The 19,136-nt window shown below is 49.0% G+C and overlaps 1 protein-coding gene across 5 annotated transcripts in view; it reads right to left on the bottom strand.

Moving 5' to 3' along the window:
* Positions 1–9,632, bottom strand: part of LOC129694815 (glycogen [starch] synthase, muscle-like) — a 220,717-nt gene extending 211,085 nt beyond the window's left edge. For all 5 annotated transcript variants that reach the window (XM_055631573.1, XM_055631575.1, XM_055631572.1 and 2 more), the window contains exon 1: positions 9,463–9,632. In XM_055631573.1, coding sequence (XP_055487548.1) covers positions 9,463–9,580 — 118 coding nt within the window. In that variant the 5' untranslated portion in view covers positions 9,581–9,632. The remainder of the gene's footprint in view (positions 1–9,462) is intronic.
* Positions 9,633–19,136: the final 9,504 nt, after the last annotated feature.

Genomic DNA, 19,136 nt, shown 5'->3' with positions numbered 1-19,136 from the left:
ATCAAAGTCAAAGTATCCTTTATTGTCATTCAGACCTTTTGGTCTGAACAAAAATGTCATGCCTTGCAGTCATACATATAATAAAAAAATGACAAAAACACACAATAAACACAAATTTAACATCCACCACAGTGAGTTCACCAGGCACCTCCTCACTGTGAGTAAGTCAGTGAGTGAGTACCCCCCCCCCCCCCCCCCCCCCCCCCCCCATGAGTAAGTCAGTCCCGCGGCCGAATCCAAGCGCCGCGAACGGGCCGGTTCAAACTCCGCTGCCCGGGGTGGTCGAAGCTGCCGCCCTCCAGTCCACGGACGAAGCTGTTTTTGCGGGTGCTCCGGAAAATCAGGTCACCAACCTGCGACCTGCGACCTCCCGACGATGTCCACCGAAGTCGGTTCACCACCGCCACAGCTCTGAGGCCGCCAGCTCCACCATTAGGCATCTCCAATACTTCCGGTCGACAAATATTCCTTTGATGGTTGACCTGCCTCCAGTATACCGATGACCACATTGGCAACATATCTCCCCCCAGCATCTGTTGTCTCGTCTATTGAGATCTATATTTTGTTGCATGCAACTTAATCTCTAATTTTCTGCACAACAATGTTGAAGTCGCTGTCATCATAATATTTCCGTAATGATGACTCGCTTGTATTTCTCTAAAAAACTTCTGAGAGATTTGTTATCCAATTTCCACAGTGGAATTCCAGCATCAATGATGGATCCATCAGCTTTGCACAGATCACTCGAAAACTCAGATTTGTGACTGGAGCCAGCAGTAAACAACCTTGCATATTTCCAACCTTCAGTTTCTCTGCCGCCGACTTGTGTTTAGCTGTCTGTACATGCTGGGAGACGAAATATTTATTCTCATGATTCACTGCTTTCTCACATGCTTGCAAAACAGCACACAGTAGTCTGTAGAGAATATATCACTCCTGTACACTCTCACCAAATCGTTCAGGGGTAGATCCTACAGGAGCGGGGATGCAGACCTCTACAGGCAGGCCAAGTATAAGCTGAGAAGAGGAATCAGAGCTGCCAAGGAAAGGTACTCTGAGAAGTTGAGCATGTTCTCAACAAATGACTTCTTCAGTGTGGAAGTGCTTGCAAGAAATCACAAGCTACAAGAGGAAAAAAACCCCACTCCTTGGACAATCGTCAGCCGACCAACGACCTGAACGAGTCCTACAGCAGGTTCAATAAACATAAACTTATCCCGATATCCCCACACCTCCTCCCCAACCAACACTTCACACCTACTTACAGTCTTACTCCAGTTTGAAAATACTAGATCCTTCCCCACCTACACCTCCCCAATCGCCACTTCACGCCTACTTAAAGCATGACTCCAGTCTGCAAAGACTGGACCCTTTCCTACGCACCCCTCTCCAATCAGCACTTAACACCCACTTACAGCCTGGTTTCGCAAATTTTCTTGTAAGTTACGTTAATTATTATATGGTTATATGGTTAAAATGGCAAAAAAAATGGCTGATTTAGGCACTCAATCATGAAAAAGGCATTATCTTCCAGAAACCATCAAAAAAAGGCTTGAAAAGGCACATGGCAAAATCCTGGCTCTACGTATGACCTTATGCTGATTTAACACAGCCAAAGGGTGTGAGTAAAGGGGTGAGTATGGAGTGGTCGCAAAGGCTCCTTTTCCTGTCCTGTTTTTACACAGAGAGTGGTGAATCTCTGGAATTCCCTGCCACAGAATGTAGTTGAGGCCAGTTCATTGGCTATATTTAAGAGGGAATTAGATGTGGCCCTTGTGGCTAAAGGGATCAGGGGGTATGGAGAGAAGGCAGGTACAGGATACTGAGTTTGATGATCAGCCATGATCATATTGAATGGCGGTGCAGGCTCGAAGGGCCGAATGGCCTACTCCTGTTACTATTTTCTATGTTTCTATGATTAAAGAAGATACCTCTGTTCGGGAAGATTTGGCAGATATTCCCATGACAAACCCCGACTTAACTCTGTAGATGGGAGTGCATCAATTGGACCACTAGGGTAAAAGACTCTCAGGATACGCAATTATAGATCAGGATGGCAATAATGTGGAGGGGCGTCCTTCGAAACACCATTCTCTGCCCAACAAGTGGAACTGTTTTCCCTGATAAGGGCCTGCATCTTAGGGAAGGACTTGAGAATTAACGTTTTTACTGACTCGAGGTATGCTTTTGGAATGGTGCATGACTTTGGTCAGTTGTGGAAAAATAGGGGATGCTTGACTTCAGCAGGAACACAAATATCGCACCAGAAATTGGTATCGGACCTGTTGCAAGCCCTAATGTTGCCAAAACAAATTTCCGTATTAACATGTATGACTCGTACTCTGGGCCAAAACCCAGTAGATGTTGGAAATCGCCGTGCTGACCAAGTAGCTAAGGAAGTGTCCCAGGGCGCAGGGTGGTGGTACCTAAAATGATGAGGCAGACTAAAGGCATAGACAAAGGCAAGTCTCCCTCAGAAGAACCAATGCCAACCATCCAAGATGTTGTTAGATTACAGGAATGCTCCTAGCCAGGATATAGAAATATGGAAACAGCTCGGTAGTAAAGTTGATTGCATGTCAGGATTATGGGTTACCACGGCAGGGCAAGCATGTATATCAGAAGAACTTGCAATGTGGGTTATTGAATGTATACACTTTACAACTCACTGTGGTGCCCGAGCAACTGGCGATACGCTTTTAAATACATGGTGGCATCCAAAGTTGCAGACTATGGCTCAGGGGATTAGTAGCCGTTGTCTGACCTGTCAGCAATATAACCTCGGGAAGGGTATAACCTGAGAACAAGAGAGAACCTCCTTACCCATGGGTCCCTTTGAGACCCTCCAGATGGACTACATTGAGTTGGAAAGATGTCAGTGTTATACACATGTATTAGTTATTGTTGATGTCTTTAGTAAATGGATTGAAGCATAACGCTCCGAGGACAACAAAGCCTCTACGGTTGCTAAATTAATTATGAAAGAAATTATACCAAGGTATGGGATCCCAACTCGGCTGAGTTCGGATAATGGCCCTCATTTTGTGGGAAAGGTGACCAAAGAATTTAGTGCCCAGATGGGCATCCAACAGCAGCTACATTGTGTCTATTGGCCACAGGCTGCTGGACTTGTTGAATGGGCCAATCAGACAATGAAAAATAAACTCACAAAATTACAGACTGAAACAGGGACCAATTGGCTTAAACTACTCCCTGTGGCGCTATTCCAGGTGTATACCACCCCAGCAGGGAAGACACACTTGAGTCCAGCAGAGAACCCCGTGGAACGAGAATATCTCAAAGGTCGTTTACTTTCACATACGACAATGGAAATGGCAAACTATATTTTATCGTTAACCAGAGCAGGTGGAAGGGAGAAACCTGTGGATCCACCTTCACCACGGTAAGATTGACAGTATTGTGAGTAAAAACCTAAAACGCTAACCTCTTCTCTACTTTAAGAAATCTCTTCCCAGGACAGACAAGTTGAGTCACCATGGATATGGTGCTTGCCTACCTTGGGTTACTGCCGACGTGACAACCTCAAGAGAATTCATCACCTCTGTGAAGGAGATGCACTGCAATGTGATGGCAACAGCATAGAAGGAGAATCCTAATTATGGACAATTGCTGTGCTACCATGTTCCTTGCACATTTGATTCTGCATGTCAAGAGGACATGCACGTAAGATGTAAACCCTTTAAGCATGGATGTACACAGACAAGAGATAAACTGGGAGCTGCAAGGTAGAAGATGACCAAGGGAAGTGTGAATGTCATCACTACACCTGTGTTCCCCTTGCCACAGGACCCCAACTAGTTTGTGGAGTATGCAATAAAACACAGGTGTGGTGCAAAACTATACATTCCCACTTAGAAACATAGAAATTAGGTGCAGGAGTAGGCCATTCGGCCCTTCGAGCCTGCACCGCCATTCAATATGGCTGATCATCTAACTCAGTATCACGTACCTGCCTTCTCTCCATACCCTCTGATCCCCTTAGCCACAAGGGCCACATCTAACTCCCTCTTAAATATAGCCAATGAACTGGCCTCGACTACCCTCTGCGGCAGAGAGTTACCCAGCTATCTAAGGACGGAGGTGGCAGGCATGCGCGATGGTTCCCAGAGTCGTTTAGGAAATGGACATGGGGAATAATGCTGGACCAAAGCAAGTATTCGGGATGTCATGGCGTCCTGGTTTTTAAATCACCTGTTCTCTACTTTTTCTTTAACGGCACAACCACTAATGTCCTGAATCCACCATTCCCTAGACAGGTAGCAGTAGGAACCCTGATCCCTACGACAGTACCCTGTCACTCACAATGGGTATCCGATCGAAGGTTGGTGACTAAAGCAGTTTCATAGAAACATAGAAATTAGGTGCAGGAGTAGGCCATTCGGCCCTTCGAGCCTGCACCGCCATTCAATATGATCATGGCTGATCATCCAACTCAGTATCCCGTACCTGCCTTCTCTCCATACCCCCTGATCCCCTTAGCCACAAGGGCCACATCTAACTCCCTCTTAAATATAGCCAATGAACTGGCCTCAACTACCCTCTGTGGCAGAGAGTTCCAGAGATTCACCACTCTCTGTGTGAAAAAAGTTCTTCTCATCTCGGTTTTAAAGGATTCCCCCCTTATCCGTAAGCTGTGACCCCTTGTCCTGGACTTCCCCAACATCGGGAACAATCTTCCTGCATCTAGCCTGTCCAACCCCTTAAGAATTTTGTAAGTTTCTATAAGATCCCCTGTACAACTGCAGTAGAACCTCCCTGCTCCTACACTCAAATCCTTTTGCAATGAAAGCTAACATACCATTCGCTTTCTTTACTGCCTGCTGCACCTGCATGCCTACCTTCAATGACTGGTGTACCATGACACCCAGGTCTCGCTGCATCTCCCCCTTTCCCAATCGGCCACCATTTAGATAATAGTCTGCTTTCCCGTTTTTGCCACCAAAATGGATAACCTCACATTTATCCACATTATACTGCATCTGCCAAACATTTGCCCACTCACCCAGCCTATCCAAGTCACCTTGCAGTCTCCTAGCATCCTCCTCACAGCTAACACTGCCCCCCAGCTTAGTGTCATCCGCAAACTTGGAGATATTGCCTTCAATTCCCTCATCCAGATCATTAATATATATTGTAAATAGCTGGGGTCCCAGCACTGAGCCTTGCGGTACCCCTTTCGGACGGTTTTCAGAAAAATCCAACTCTCTTGGGAAGTCTGGTGGGATATGGATGGGCTGGCTTTTTCAGTTTAGGGTGGTTTGGATGCTATATAGCGGCTAGTAATCGTAATTATATTGTATGTGGACTAACATAGAAACATAGAAAATAGGTGCAGGAGTAGGCCATTTGGCCCTTCGAGCCTGCACCGCCATTCAATATGATCATGAGTCAAGGACCAAAGGTCATAGCCTCAGAATTAAAGGGCGCTCTTTTCAAAAGGAGGTGAGGAGGAACTTCTTTAGTCAGAGGGTATTTATTCTGTGGAACTCATTGCCACAGAGGGCTGTGGACTTCAAGTCGGTGGATGTTTTTAAGGCAGAGATAGACAAATTCTTGATTAGAACGGGTGTCAAGGGTTATGGGGAGAAGGCAGGAAAATGGGATAGAAACATAGAAATTAGGTGCAGGAGTAGGCCATTCGGCCCTTCGAGCCTGCACCGCCATTCAATATGATCATGGCTGATCATCCAACTCAGTATCCTGTACCTGCCTTCTCTCCATACCCCCTGAACCCCTTGGCCATAAGGGCCACATCTAACTCCCTCTTAAATATAGCCAATGAACTGGCCTCAACTACCCTCTGTGGCAGAGAGTTCCAGAGATTCACCACTCTCTGTGTGAAAAAAAGTTCTCCTCATCTCGGTTTTAAAGGATTTCCCCCTTATCCTTAAGCTGTGACCCCTTGTCCTGGACTTCCCCAACATCGGGAACAATCTTCCTGCATCTAGCCTGTCCAACCCCTTAAGAATTTTGTAAGTTTCTATAAGATCCCCTCTCAATCTCCTAAATTCTAGAGAGTATAAACCAAGTCTATCCAGTCTTTCTTCATAAGACAGTCCTGACATCCCAGGAATCAGTCTGGTGAACCTTCTCTGCACTCCCTCTATGGCAATAATGTCCTTCCTCAGATTTGGAGACCAAAACTGCACGCAATACTCCAGGTGTGGTCACACCAAGACCCTGTACAACTGCAGTAGAACCTCCCTGCTCCTATACTCAAATCCTCTTGCTATGAAAGCCAACATACCATTCGCTTTCTTTACTGCCTGCTGCACCTGCATGCCTACCTTCAATGACTGGTGTACCATGACACCCAGGTCTCGCTGCATCTCCCCCTTTCCCAATCGGCCACCAGAAGAAGGCAGAGATCAGCCATGATTGAATGGCGGAGTTGACTCGATGGGCCGAATGGCCTAATTTTGCTCCTATAACTTGTAAACGTGTGAGAATGCACAGCCTTTATAGATGGACCCAGGACATTGAACCTATGGCCAAATGGGACATTGAAGAACTTCAGCATGTCCCCAGTGACTCTTACAAACCACTACAGATGCACCTTAGAAAACAGGTTGGGTTGCTAAAAGGTTGGTTTGGGAACAGCTCTGCCCAATAGAGCAAGAAATTGCAGAGTTGGAGAAATAGCCCAGATCGTCACACAGACCAGACCTTCCCACCACTGACTCCATCTACACCTCACTCAGCCTTGGAAAAGCAGCCAACATAATCAAAGAATTGTCCCACCCTGGCCATTCCTTCTCCCTGCTCCCATCGGATGAAGATACCCAACCTTGAAAGCATGCACCACCAGACTTAGGAACAGCTTCTTCACCTCTGTTCTTCCATAAACTAGGGTACTGGCTGATTCACCTTTGCCTCATCATAAGTGATAGTTTGCCTATCCAATATGCCTCATCCATAAGTTTGTTTTAATATAAATTATGTTTCTCTGGGTATCTAAATTTTTAGTTGTTTAAGTTATGACATCGGATGGAAGCTGCATACCAAATCTTGTTGCACCTGTGTGCAATGACAATAAAATATATTATTATTATTATTATTATTATAGGAGCAGAATTAGGCTATTTGGCCAGTCAAGTGAACTCCGCCATTCAATCATGGTTGATCTAACTCTCCCCCTCAACCCCATTCTCCTGCCTTCTCCCCACAACCCCTGATTCAGATTCAAGATTCAGATTCAATTTTAATTGTCATTGTCAGTGTACAGTACAGAGACAACGAAATGCATTTAGCATCTCCCTTGAAGAGCGACATAGCAAACGATTTGAATAAATAATAATAAGTGTCCGGAGGGGGGGGGGGGGGGGGGGGGGGGGTGTTGATTGGCAGTCACCGAGGTACGTTGTTGAGTAGAGTGACAGCCGCCGGAAAGAAGCTGTTCCTCGACCTGCTGGTTCGGCAACGGAGAGACCTGTAGCGCCTCCCAGATGGTAGGAGGGTAAACAGTCCATGGTTGGGGTGAGAGCAGTGCTTGGCGATGCTGAGCGCCCTCCGCAGACAGCGCTTGCTTTGGACAGACTCAATGGAGGGGAGCGAGGAACCGGTGATGCATTGGGCAATTTTCACCACCCTCTGCAATGCCTTCCGGTCGGAGACAGAGCAGTTGCCATACCATACTGTGATGCAGTTGGTAAGGATGCTCTCGATGGTGCAGCGGTAGAAGTTCACCAGGATCTGCGGAGAGAGAATGGATCTTCTTCAGTCTCCTCAGGAAGAAGAGACGCTGATAAGCCTTCTTGACCAGAGTTGAGCTATTGTGGGTCCAAGAGAGGTCATCGGAGATGTTGACTCCCAGGAACCTGAAGCTAGAAACACGTTCCACCTCCGTCCCGTTAATGTGGATGAGGGTGTGCGTGCCGCCTCTGGACTTCCTGAAGTCTACAATGAGCTCCTTGGTCTTCTTGGAGTTAAGGGCCAGGTTGTTGTCAGCGCACCATGCTGCTAAGTGCTGGACCTCCTCCCTGTAGGCCAGCTCATCGTTGTTGCTGATGAGGCCAATTACCGTTGTATCATCTGCATACTTGATGATGGTGTTAGTACCATGTACAGGTGTGCAGTCATAGGTGAAGAGGGAGTAGAGGAGGGGGCTCAGCACACAGCCCTGTGGAACGCCGGTGTTCAGGGTGAGGGTTGAAGAGGTGTGCTTGTCTAACCTCACAGACTGGGGTCTGTTGGTTAGAAAGTCCAGTATCCAGTTGCAGAGGGAGGGGTCGATGCCCAGATTACCGAGTTTGGTGATCAGTTTTGATGGTATAATGGTGTTGAATGCTGAGCTGTAATCGATGAACAGCATTCTTACGTAAGTGATACCCGTACTAAACAGGAATCTTCAAAATATCCATTGACTTGGCATCCACAGCCTTCTGGACATTGGAATTTGTCACTGGAACTGTTCTGTTACAATGCTGAGAAACTATATGGTGTTGCCCAAGTTTTGTACATGTGATTGATTTAATTATATTGATGTATTAAATTATACGCTCTGTTTGGCTAGCATGCAAAACAAAACATTTCACTGTGCACATGACAATATGAAGCTAAATCTATGATTTGGATGAGAACACACACGACAAGATTAGCAAGATGATACAAAAGTGGGTGGTTTTTACAGATAGTGAAGATGGTTGTGAAAAATTGCAACAAGAGGAACCCGAGTGGTAACTTTTTCACTCAAAGGGCGGTGGGTGGATGAAACAAGCTGCCAGAGGAGGGGCTATCCCAACATTTAAACAACAGTTAGGCAGGTACATGGATAGGACAGGTTTGGAGGGATAAGGACCAGATGAGGGCAGGTGGGACCAGTATAGCTGGGACATGTTGGCCGGTGTGGGCAAGTTGGGCCAAAGGGCCTATTTCCACACTGTATCACTCTATGACTCTAACCCAGTCCGAGTTCCAGGGACATGAACTGATGTCGCAGCAGAGAGACCAGGGGTCAGAGGTTCGCTCCCTGCCACATTGGCCATGTCTCTCTACATAACCTTCTATATCTCTCCTTAGTCTGAAGAAGGGCCTCAACCCGAAACGTCGCCTATTCTTTTTATAGATACAAAAAGCTGGAGTAACTCAGCGGGTCAGACAGCATCTCTGGAGAAAGGGCTCCTATCATTTATGAATGAGACAAAGATGAATCGGACAGTACCTTAGTTTATGGAAGGGCCGAGAAGCTGTCCCTAAGTCTGGTGAAGCGCGCTTTCAACATTGGATATCTTCCATGGGAGCAGGGAGAGGGAGAAGAAGGAATGGCCGGGGTGGGACATCTTTGATTATGTTGGCTGCTTTTCTAGTGCGAGGTGTAGATGAGAGTCTACCTTCGGTTTAAACCAGCATCTGCAGTTCCTTCCTACACCTGTTCCTTTCTCCACAGATGCTGCCTGACCCGCTGTTACTCCAGCTTGTTTGTGTGTATCTTCTACACCTCACCTTTGTTTGCCACCTCCCACGCTACCTCGACCAGGATGGCATCGTCATGAACCTGTGTCCGTAGGCTCTCGATCTGGTCGAGGGTGCCGGCGGATAGTTTGTCCAGGAGGGACGACATTGATTCAGTGAAGGAGCATCAGGAACCAGGGGAAGGAGGGGAGGGGGGGGGGGGGGGGTGGGTGGTGGAAGCGGTGCTGAGCAAAGCCGGGACTGTGCCCTCACATGGTGCCGGCCCCGCTCTGTCGTTGAGCCCAGCGACCCGCTCGCTGAAGCGGGACAGGGGCCCGGAGTGAGGGCGGCGGTGGGGTGGCAGGGAGAGAGGATGGAGCAGCGGGGGGAGAGGGTGGGGTAGCTGGAACCGTGAGGGAGGAGGGGGGTGATGGAGCCGGGAGGAGGGGACGGAATTGCCCGCTGTGACCGGGAGAGGGGCCGCTGTTGGTGGAGCGGGGACTGGGAGCCGCTGTGACAGGGGCCGCTTTGGGTGGGACGGGGCGGGGTCGGGGACTGGGGGCCGCTGTGGGTGAAGGGGGGGTGGGGGACTGGGGGGGGCGGGGGCCGGTGTGACCGGGGCCGCTCGCTGTGGGTGGGACTGGGGGGAGCAGGGACTGGGGCCGCTGTGTTGGTACAGGGGGAGCAGGGGCTGTGGCCGCTCGCTGTGGGTGGGAGGGTGGAACTGGGGGAGCAGGGACTGGGGCCGCTCGCTGGAGGTGGGACAGGGGTGGGTGGGACTGGGAGCCGCTGTGGGTGGGTGGAACTGGGGGAGCAGGGACTGGGGGCCGCTCGCTGGAGGTGGGTGGGTGGGACTGGGAGCCGCTGTGTTGGTACAGGGGGAGCAGGGGCTGTGGCCGCTCGCTGTGGGTGGGAGGGTGGGTGGAACTGGGGGAGCAGGGACTGGGGCCGCTCGCTGGACGTGGGACAGGGGTGACGGGAGTGGGAGCCGCTGTGGGTGGGTGGGTGGAACTGGGGGAGCAGGGACTGGGGCCGCTCGCTGGAGGTGGGTGGGTGGGACTGGGAGCCGCTGTTGGTACTGGGGGAGCAGGGACTGGGGCCGCTCGCTGGAGGTGGGTGGGTGGAACTGGGGGAGCAGGGACTGGGGCCGCCGCTCGCTGGAGGTGGGTGGTGGGACTGGGAGCCGCTGTTGGTACTGGGGGAGCAGGGACTGGGGCCGCTCGCTGGACGTGGGACAGGGGTGACGGGACTGGAGACTGTGGGCGGGGGGAGGGACGAGGGGCGGGACTAGGCTCCACATCACTGCGGCGGGCGGACGCGCAGCCAATCGGAGGCAGGAGAAGGGCACAGGGGGGGTCACCGGGCTCGGCGGCCTCTGTGATTGGCTGGTTGTCACGCCCGTCACATGGCGTCACAATACTCGGGTGGATTTCCGTAACGCGGGGGTAATGAAGGAACAAAGTGCCGGATCGCGGGGACCGCGGGACCACGAACCTCATCTCCAAATAACGCAATTCCATCCTGTCCCTTCTGACCTACACCTGACGTCTCACTGCCCCAACAACTTTCATTGCCTCCATAGTTGCCTCACCTGAGACTGCAATCTTTTGTTCAACATTCTATACTTGCAGTTCCTTGTCTAACCAATAAACAGGAGTCTGATATAAGTTTCCTTGTCGATGGACACAAAATGCTGGAGTAACTCAGCGGGACAGGTAGCATTCCCGGAGAGAAGGAATGGGTGACTTTTCTGGGTCGACACCCTTCTTCATTCTGAGGAGAGGGAGACACAGAGATAAGGAATTTGTTTAAGAAGGAACTGCAGATGCTGGAAAATTGAAGGTACACAAAAAAGCTGGAGAAACTCAGCGGGTGCAGCAGCATCTATGGAGCGAAGGAAATAGGCAACGTTTCGGGCCGAAACCCTTTTTCAGAGATAAGGAAGTGAGGTTTCCAGCTCTTCAGATGCCCCAGAGAGTGGACCTGTTGCTGCTGTAGGTGTATTGCAGTGGGTCAAGGCGGTGAGATGCAAGAGTGGATGTGTAGTGTGTCAGAACCGCTGCATGGTAAAATTATTAGGCTGTGGTCCGACCATCGAAAATGTGTGGAATTTAACTTTCCTGACCCACGTCTGGGAACTACTTGAAATTTTGCAGATTTAGATAAAATAAAATTGAGAAGGAAACTATTAGTCGTCAGTGCCAAAAGTTGCACATTAATTACTTAAGCCAATTAGAAAATGAGATCGAAAAAGCAAACGCCATCTAGTGTTCAATGCTCATAATACTCCACGGGGAACCAAATTCCGTGCTGGAATGAGGTTCCCCGTATATATATATATATGTCAAGTCAAGTCACATTTATTTATATAATACATTTAAAAAACTCTCGTTGGCCAAAGTGCTTTACATTTGTTATAAGAATAGTATAAACAAACAAACTACATACATATATACATATAGCCCTCGCTCAGTGGACGTCAGGAAAGGCTTGGGAGTACAGATAAGTTTTTAGTCTTGACTTCTATAAGTCAATGGAGGGGGCAGTTCTGATGGGAAGGGGGATGCTGTTCCACAGTCTAAGAGCTGCAACCGCAAGGCGTGGTCGACCCTAAGCTTATGCCTAGACCGCAGGATATTCAGCAGCCCCAAGTCGGCCGATCTGAGGGGCCTGGAGGTGGAGTGGTGGGTGAGAAGACTTTTAATGTAGGAGGGGGCAAGCCCATTGAGGGCTTTGTAGACATAGAGGAGGGTCTTGAAATGTATACGGAACTGCACAGGGAGCCAGTGGAGAGAGGCCAGGATCGGGGTGATGTGGTCCCCTAAATATGACTAATTATATTATATAGAAACATAGAAATTAGGTGCAGGAGTAGGCCATTCGGCCCTTCGAGCCTGCACCGCCATTCAATATGATCATGGCTGATCATCCAACTCAGTATCCCGTACCTGCCTTCTCTCCATACCCCCTGATCCCCTTAGCCACAAGGGCCACATCTAACTCACTCTTAAATATAGCCAATGAACTGGCCTCAACTACCCTCTGTGGCAGAGAGTTCCAGAGATTCACCACTCTCTGTGTGAAAAAAGTTCTTCTCATCTCGGTTTTAAAGGATTTCCCCTTTATCCTTAAGCTGTGACCCCTTGTCCTGAACTTCCCTACCATCGGGAACAATCTTCCTGCATGTAGCCTGTCCAACCCCTTAAGAATTTTGTAAGTTTCTATAAGATCCCCTCTCAATCTCCTAAATTCTAGAGAGTATAAACCAAGTCTATCCAGTCTTTCTTCATAAGACAGTCCTGACATCCCAGGAATCAGTCTGGTGAACCGTCTCTGCACTCCCTCTATGGCAATAATGTCCCTCCTCAGATTTGGAGACCAAAACTGTACGCAATACTCCAGGTGTGGTCTCACCAAGACCCTGTACAACTGCAGTAGAATAATATAATGAATATAATTGTGTGTTTATTTTGAATGAGACTGCCGCAGAGGTCCAGCTCTTGAACCAGCTGGATGGGTGAGGGCTGTTCCTCTGGGTTCCCCCGTTTACTGAACCCCACTGACTGCGAGTAGGCAGAGTGGGGGGTCATAGAAACATAGAAATTAGGTGCAGGAGTTTTGGTCTCCAAATCTGAGGAAGGACATTATTGCCATAGAGGGAGTGCAGAGAAGGTTCACCAGACTGATTCCTGGGATGTCAGGACTGTCTTATGAAGAAAGACTGGATAGACTTGGTTTATACTCTCTAGAATTTAGGAGATTGAGAGCGGATCTTATAGAAACTTACAAAATTCTTAAGGGGTTGGACAGGCTAGATGCAGGATTATTGCTCCCGATGTTGGGGAAGTCCAGGACAAGGGGTCACAGCTTAAGGATAAGGGGGAAATCCTTTAAAACCGAGATGAGAAGAACTTTTTTCACACAGAGTGGTGAATCTCTGGAACTCTCTGCCGCAGAGGGTAGTCGAGGCCAGTTCATTGGCTATATTTAAGAGGGAGTTAGATGTGGCCCTTGTGGCTAAGGGGATCAGAGGGTATGGAGAGAAGGCAGGTACGGGATACTGAGTTGGATGATCAGCCATGATCATATTGAATGGCGGTGCAGGCTCAAAGGGCCGAATGGCCTACTCCTGCACCTAATTTCTATGTTTCTATGGGATGGTTTGTATATGGGCCAAACATGGGTAGTTGGAGATAGACACAATGCTGGAGTAAATCAGCAGGACAGGCAGCATCTCTGGAGAGAGGGAATAGGTCGAGACCTTTCTTCAGACTGAGTCGGGGAGAAGGAGTGTAAAGATATGGAACAGATCAAAGCAGATGATGTTAAGGAAATATAAAAATGGTTCATTGGTAGCAGAGGGGAAGGTGACAATGTGGCATACAATCAGTAACATTTAATCAGGAGGACAGTAGAACTAGTCGGAAAACTTGGATGGTGAAGGGACGAAGAGAGAGGATTACTTGAAGTTGGAGAAGTCAATATTCATAACACTGTGTTGGAAGCTGCCCCAGGAGAAATACGAGGAGCTGTTCCTCCAATTTGCTTTGGGCCTCACTCTGAGAATGGAGGAGGCCCAGGACAGATAGGTCAATATGAGGAGGGGGGGGGGATTAGTGTTTAGTAACCTGAAGATCATGTAGTTCGGGACGGACTGGCTTGGACAGGGCATCTCGGTCGGCATTGGGTTGAGGCAGGGGCCTGTTTCTGTGCTGCATGACTATGACAGAGATCAGGACGATCATGGGATGAAGGGTTGTTCACCTCCGCTACTGACTGACTGCGGAGAGAACACAACACCAGCTGCCAATGATCAGCACAACTTGTGTAGATTGAATCCATGGAACGACCAGACCAAACTGTCACATTTTAAGTGTGAATGTAATTCAAACTGTCATCCTTCCCCCAACATCAGCAGGAACCAGGATTTCAAACATGGAAGAGTTTGTTACAGCAGGGACCAATGTGCATCCATCTGATCTAACCGTGAATGGAGTCTTTGGTTCCCCCCCCACACTCCAAAGACCTACATGTTGTAGGGCTTGGTATAAGTGTAAAATTGTCCCCAGTGTGCGCAGGACAGTGTTGGTGTGCAGGGATCACTGGTCGGTGTGGAGTTGGTGGGCCGAAGTGCCTGTTACTAAACTAAAATCTTGTCCAAGAGATGAAAGCTGTCTTGTAGGAGTAGCCATGGTGACGATTACAGAGACCTGGGACACCAGAAAGGAAGGCTGTGTGCCATATAGCCTGAGGGCCGAGGTGCTTTTTCGTTTAAATTCATGACCCAAATCACGTAACTACCTGAATTTTAACATTGTGTAAAAATATTATAAAATCATACCTGAAACTCGTCGAGACCAAAACCTGCCCATATTTTTAAAATATGGTGAAAAACCTCCACTTTTCCAAGGAGTAATTGTCCAATCAATGCACGTCTGACATTGGTCAATTGGCGTCCGACTCAATCGCCCGCATTGTTTCATGGCTGCCTCTTAATTGTTTTGGTCTCCAAATCTGAGGAAGGACATTATTGCCATAGAGGGACCTACATTTGTTTTAACTAATCTCTTTCTTTTCACATATCTATGTTCCTCTACAAATATCTGACTTTGTCCACCTACACCAATCCCATTTTCCTACATTTGTGGCGCCATCTTGTGGCCGAGCCACTTTGGTCTCGCACCTCCGTTTGTCAAGCTCGAGATCTCGCGTGAACTGGCATGATCTGGGCCGACCAATCAACGCCGAATTGAGTGGTCAGGTGACGGGGTGCAACAGACGACAGAGATAGACTTCACTTGGCAGCCATCGCCTTTGTACTAATATTAAATCGTGTGTTTAAATATTAAATGAGTGTTTATACAACACGCGAACCTCTTCAGTGGTGACCCCGACGATTCAAAATGGCCTCTTTTGGATTTCATCATGCCTGGAGGAGACAACCCAGATCAGCAGAATGCAGTTGCACTCAAACTGCCCACCTTCTGGCATCACTGTTCCAGGTGTGGCTTGAATAGGCCGAAGCCCAATTCCATATCTGTCAGATAGCTGCCGATGTCACCAAGTACTACTATGTGGTCAGTGCGCTGGACCAGGAAACTGCCAGGCGCTTCATCTATTACCTTTACCAACCACCCACCCACAACAAGCACGAAGGGATCAAGATGCTCCTCACGGACACAGAGTACGCCAGGATCTTGGCCAAGTTCCCTGACATCATACTAACTCCCTAGTTCACAATGACCATCCCCAAGCATGGGGTGAAGCACCGTACCCCCACCATCGGACCGCTGCTCCATGCACGCGCACAAGCTCCAACTGGCCAAAGAAGAGTTCCTCAAGATGGAGGAAATGAGCATAGTGCGCCGCTCAGACAGCCAGTGGGCATCCCCGCTTCACATGGTCCCCAAAGCGTCTGGGGGCTGGAGACTGTGGGGACTACCGCCATCTCAACAAGATCACAACAGCGTGTCCCTCACATCCAGGACTTCATGGCAAACCCGAACGATTGCAAGGTATTTTCCAACATCGACCTGGTAAACGGCTACTATCAGATTCCGGTCCACTCAGACGACATCCCCAAGACAGCCCTCATCACCCCATTCGGGCTCTTTGAGTTCCTGCGCATGCCTTTCGGCCTCAAGAACGCCACCCAAGCTTTCTAACGACACATGGACACTGCGGGCCATGGGCTGGACTTAGTGTTCATCTACCTCAATGACTTCCTCGTCGCCAGCCACTCTCATCAGGAACACCACACACACTCAGGCAGAACGAGTTTGGCCTGGCCATCAACCTGTTCTAGTGTCAGTTTAGCCTCACTTCCACCAACTTCCTGGGCCACCACATCAACCAGCACGGAGCAGTCCTGCTCCCGACCAAGCTCGGGGCCAATTGCAACTTTTTTCACACAGAGAGTGGTGAATCTCTAGAACTCTCTGCCACAGAGGGTAGTTGAGGCCAGTTCATTGGCTATATTTAAGAGGGAGTTAGATGTGGCCCTTGTGGCTAAAGGGGAACAGATGGTATGGAGAGAAGGCAGGTACAGGATACTGAGTTGGATGATCAGCCATGATCATATTGAATGGCGGTGCAGGCTCGAAGGGCCGAATGGCCTACTCCTGCACCTAATTTCTATGTTTCTATGTTTCTATGCAAGTTTGCCAAACCCTCTACTGTGAAGGAACTCCATGAGTTGTCAGCATGGTCAAGTTCCACCACCGCTTTTGCCAGCAGCCACCAGGATCATGTAACCACTGTTCAAGGCCCTGGCCAATAAGCTGCAAGAACTTGTTTGGGACGACACGGCCACGGCCACGGCCACGTTCGACAAAGCCCGCAGCTCTCACGGTGGACGCATCTGGCACAGCCGCGGGAAGAGTGCTGGAACAACTGGTCAATGGTAGCTGGCAGCCCCTCACCTTTTACAGTCAGAACCCGAGAAACCCCCCCCCCCCCCCCCCCCCCCCCCCGAGCAGAAACACAGCTCTTTCCACCGGGAGCTCCTCACTCTCTACCTGGCATTCCCGCTACTTCCCCGAAGGCAGGCATTTCACAGCTTTCACCGACCACAAGTCACTCACGTTTGCCTTTGCCAAAGTGTCTGATCATTGGTCAGCCCGACAGCAGCGCCACCTGACCTACATCTCAGAATACATGACTTGCGTCCAGCACATCGCAGGCAAGAGCAACCAGGTCGCAGATGTGTTGCCCTGTAACGCCATCAATGCCATCCATGCTCTGGACCCAGGTGTCAGCTACATTTTGCAGTGCCTGTTGTCCACATGTATGGTTTGACTTACCTGGATAGCACACAAAGTAGTGTTTAATTGCAGGAACAGCACCTTTGGACCTTACAGCCAGCAATGAGAACACTGAATTCTCCATTTTTTTGCTAACTAACCTACAAATATCCCCCTCTCTGCCCCGTGCCCCACTGAGATAAAAATCCATTTCCCCCTTTTCCCTTCCACATATTCTTTCCTCCAGCTTCACATTTCTCCACTCATTCTACAATCAGTCTGAAGGAAGGTGCTAATGACCAATCCACGTGTACCTGAGATACTGCGTGACCAGCCAAATCACTCCAGTCTTTTTTCTAAACCAGCATCTGCAGCTCCTTGTGTCTGAAGTCCAATAGTTGTATCTCGATACACGAGACATTACTGAAAAGCCTCCATAGAGGATGTTTCCACTAGTGGGAGAGTCTAGGACCAGAGGGCACAGCCTCAGAATAAAAGGCCGATCCTTTAGAAAGGAGATGGAGGAATTCTTTGCCACAGACTGCTGCAGAGGCCATCCCACACAAGCCACACATGGGGTTTTTTTTTTTTTTTTTTTTTTAAGGTGCAGATTAACAGATTCTTGACTAGTATGGGTGCCATGGGTTGTGGGGAGAAGGCAGGAGAATGGGGTTTCGGAGGGAGAGTTAAATCAGCCACGATTGAATGGCGGAGTAGACTTGATGGGGTGAATAACCTAATTCTGCTCCTGGAGCTGATGAACAATGGGCATGTGCAAGTGGAAGAGCTCATTCCAGAGGAACAGTTCAGGACAATTCAGCGGTGAATTAACCCAATGTGGCAAGTTTACAAGGTGGGTGAAGGAAGCTGTGAAAGATGTGCTGTGGGACAGCAAAACCAAGAGTTGGTGAATAAAGAGGTTATGGTGGATATAGAGGTGAATAAATATGGTCGAACTATATAAATATCACAGGAGAATGTGACAGAAGACAGCAGTAGAGTTGATGCCTTAGCGCAAGAGACCTGGGTTCAATCCTAGCTATGGGTGCTCTCTGTATGGAGTTTGTACGTTCTCCCCGAGACCCGTGTGCGTTTCCTCCAATCCTATGGATTCCTCCCACACTCCAAAGACACACAGGTTTGTAGGATAATTGGCTTGGTGTAAATGTAAACATTGTCCCTCGTGTAGGATAGTGTTATTGTGCAGGGATCGCTGGTCGGTCCCGACTCCGTGGGTCAAAGGGCCCCATTTCTGTGTTTTTTTCTCCAAACTGAACTAACTTTGACGGCAGCAGTCTCCGGATTTCAAAAGTGGCCATCCCAACAATCCACCCTCATGGCATCCCATTCCACCAGTCCCATCATGGGGAAAGGAGTGAACGTCTGAGGCAGGAGCCTGCTACATGTTGGAGTGAAGTTTGCCAATGTCCAGTACCCTGTCCCAGCTGAGAATGGTTCAAACAAGTGGAGCACGTTGACCCCGCCAATGGGCAGGGCATGCTCATTACAAGGGGCACATCCAGCCATGATTGAATGGTGTAGAAGACCCACACGTCCAGCATGCAGGATGTTTCCTCAGCACGGCCGAGCTCACTGCTCTGTCCTGTAGAACAAATGGTACATGAGCAGCACGTGCTTCATGTATGTGGCCCCAGAATCACCAGTCACGGACAAACTGAAGGCACAACTGGTTGCAAATAGTTTGGAGTCATCCTGGAAGATCGTCATCGTGGCCAATTATTAGGGGGAACCATCTTAAACAATCTGCAGGGAAGACAGTTCGGGGAACGTCCAATGCTACGGGTTGTTCTAGGACTGATTCTCCACCAATCTAAACAGCAACTGCACTGGCGCAGTGTACAAACTGAGAGATACACACAAGTCAGAGACTCTAGACTGTAGAGATACAGCATGGAAACAGGCCCTTGGCACCAAGTCCACACTGGCCAGCGATCACCCTGTACACGAGCACTATCCTACACA

Source organism: Leucoraja erinacea, unplaced genomic scaffold (genome assembly GCF_028641065.1).
Source record: "Leucoraja erinacea ecotype New England unplaced genomic scaffold, Leri_hhj_1 Leri_80S, whole genome shotgun sequence".
NCBI classification, from domain to species: Eukaryota; Metazoa; Chordata; class Chondrichthyes; order Rajiformes; family Rajidae; genus Leucoraja; species Leucoraja erinaceus.
The sequence above is the reverse complement of the archived record's forward strand: the minus strand, read 5'-3'. Positions and strand labels throughout refer to the sequence as shown.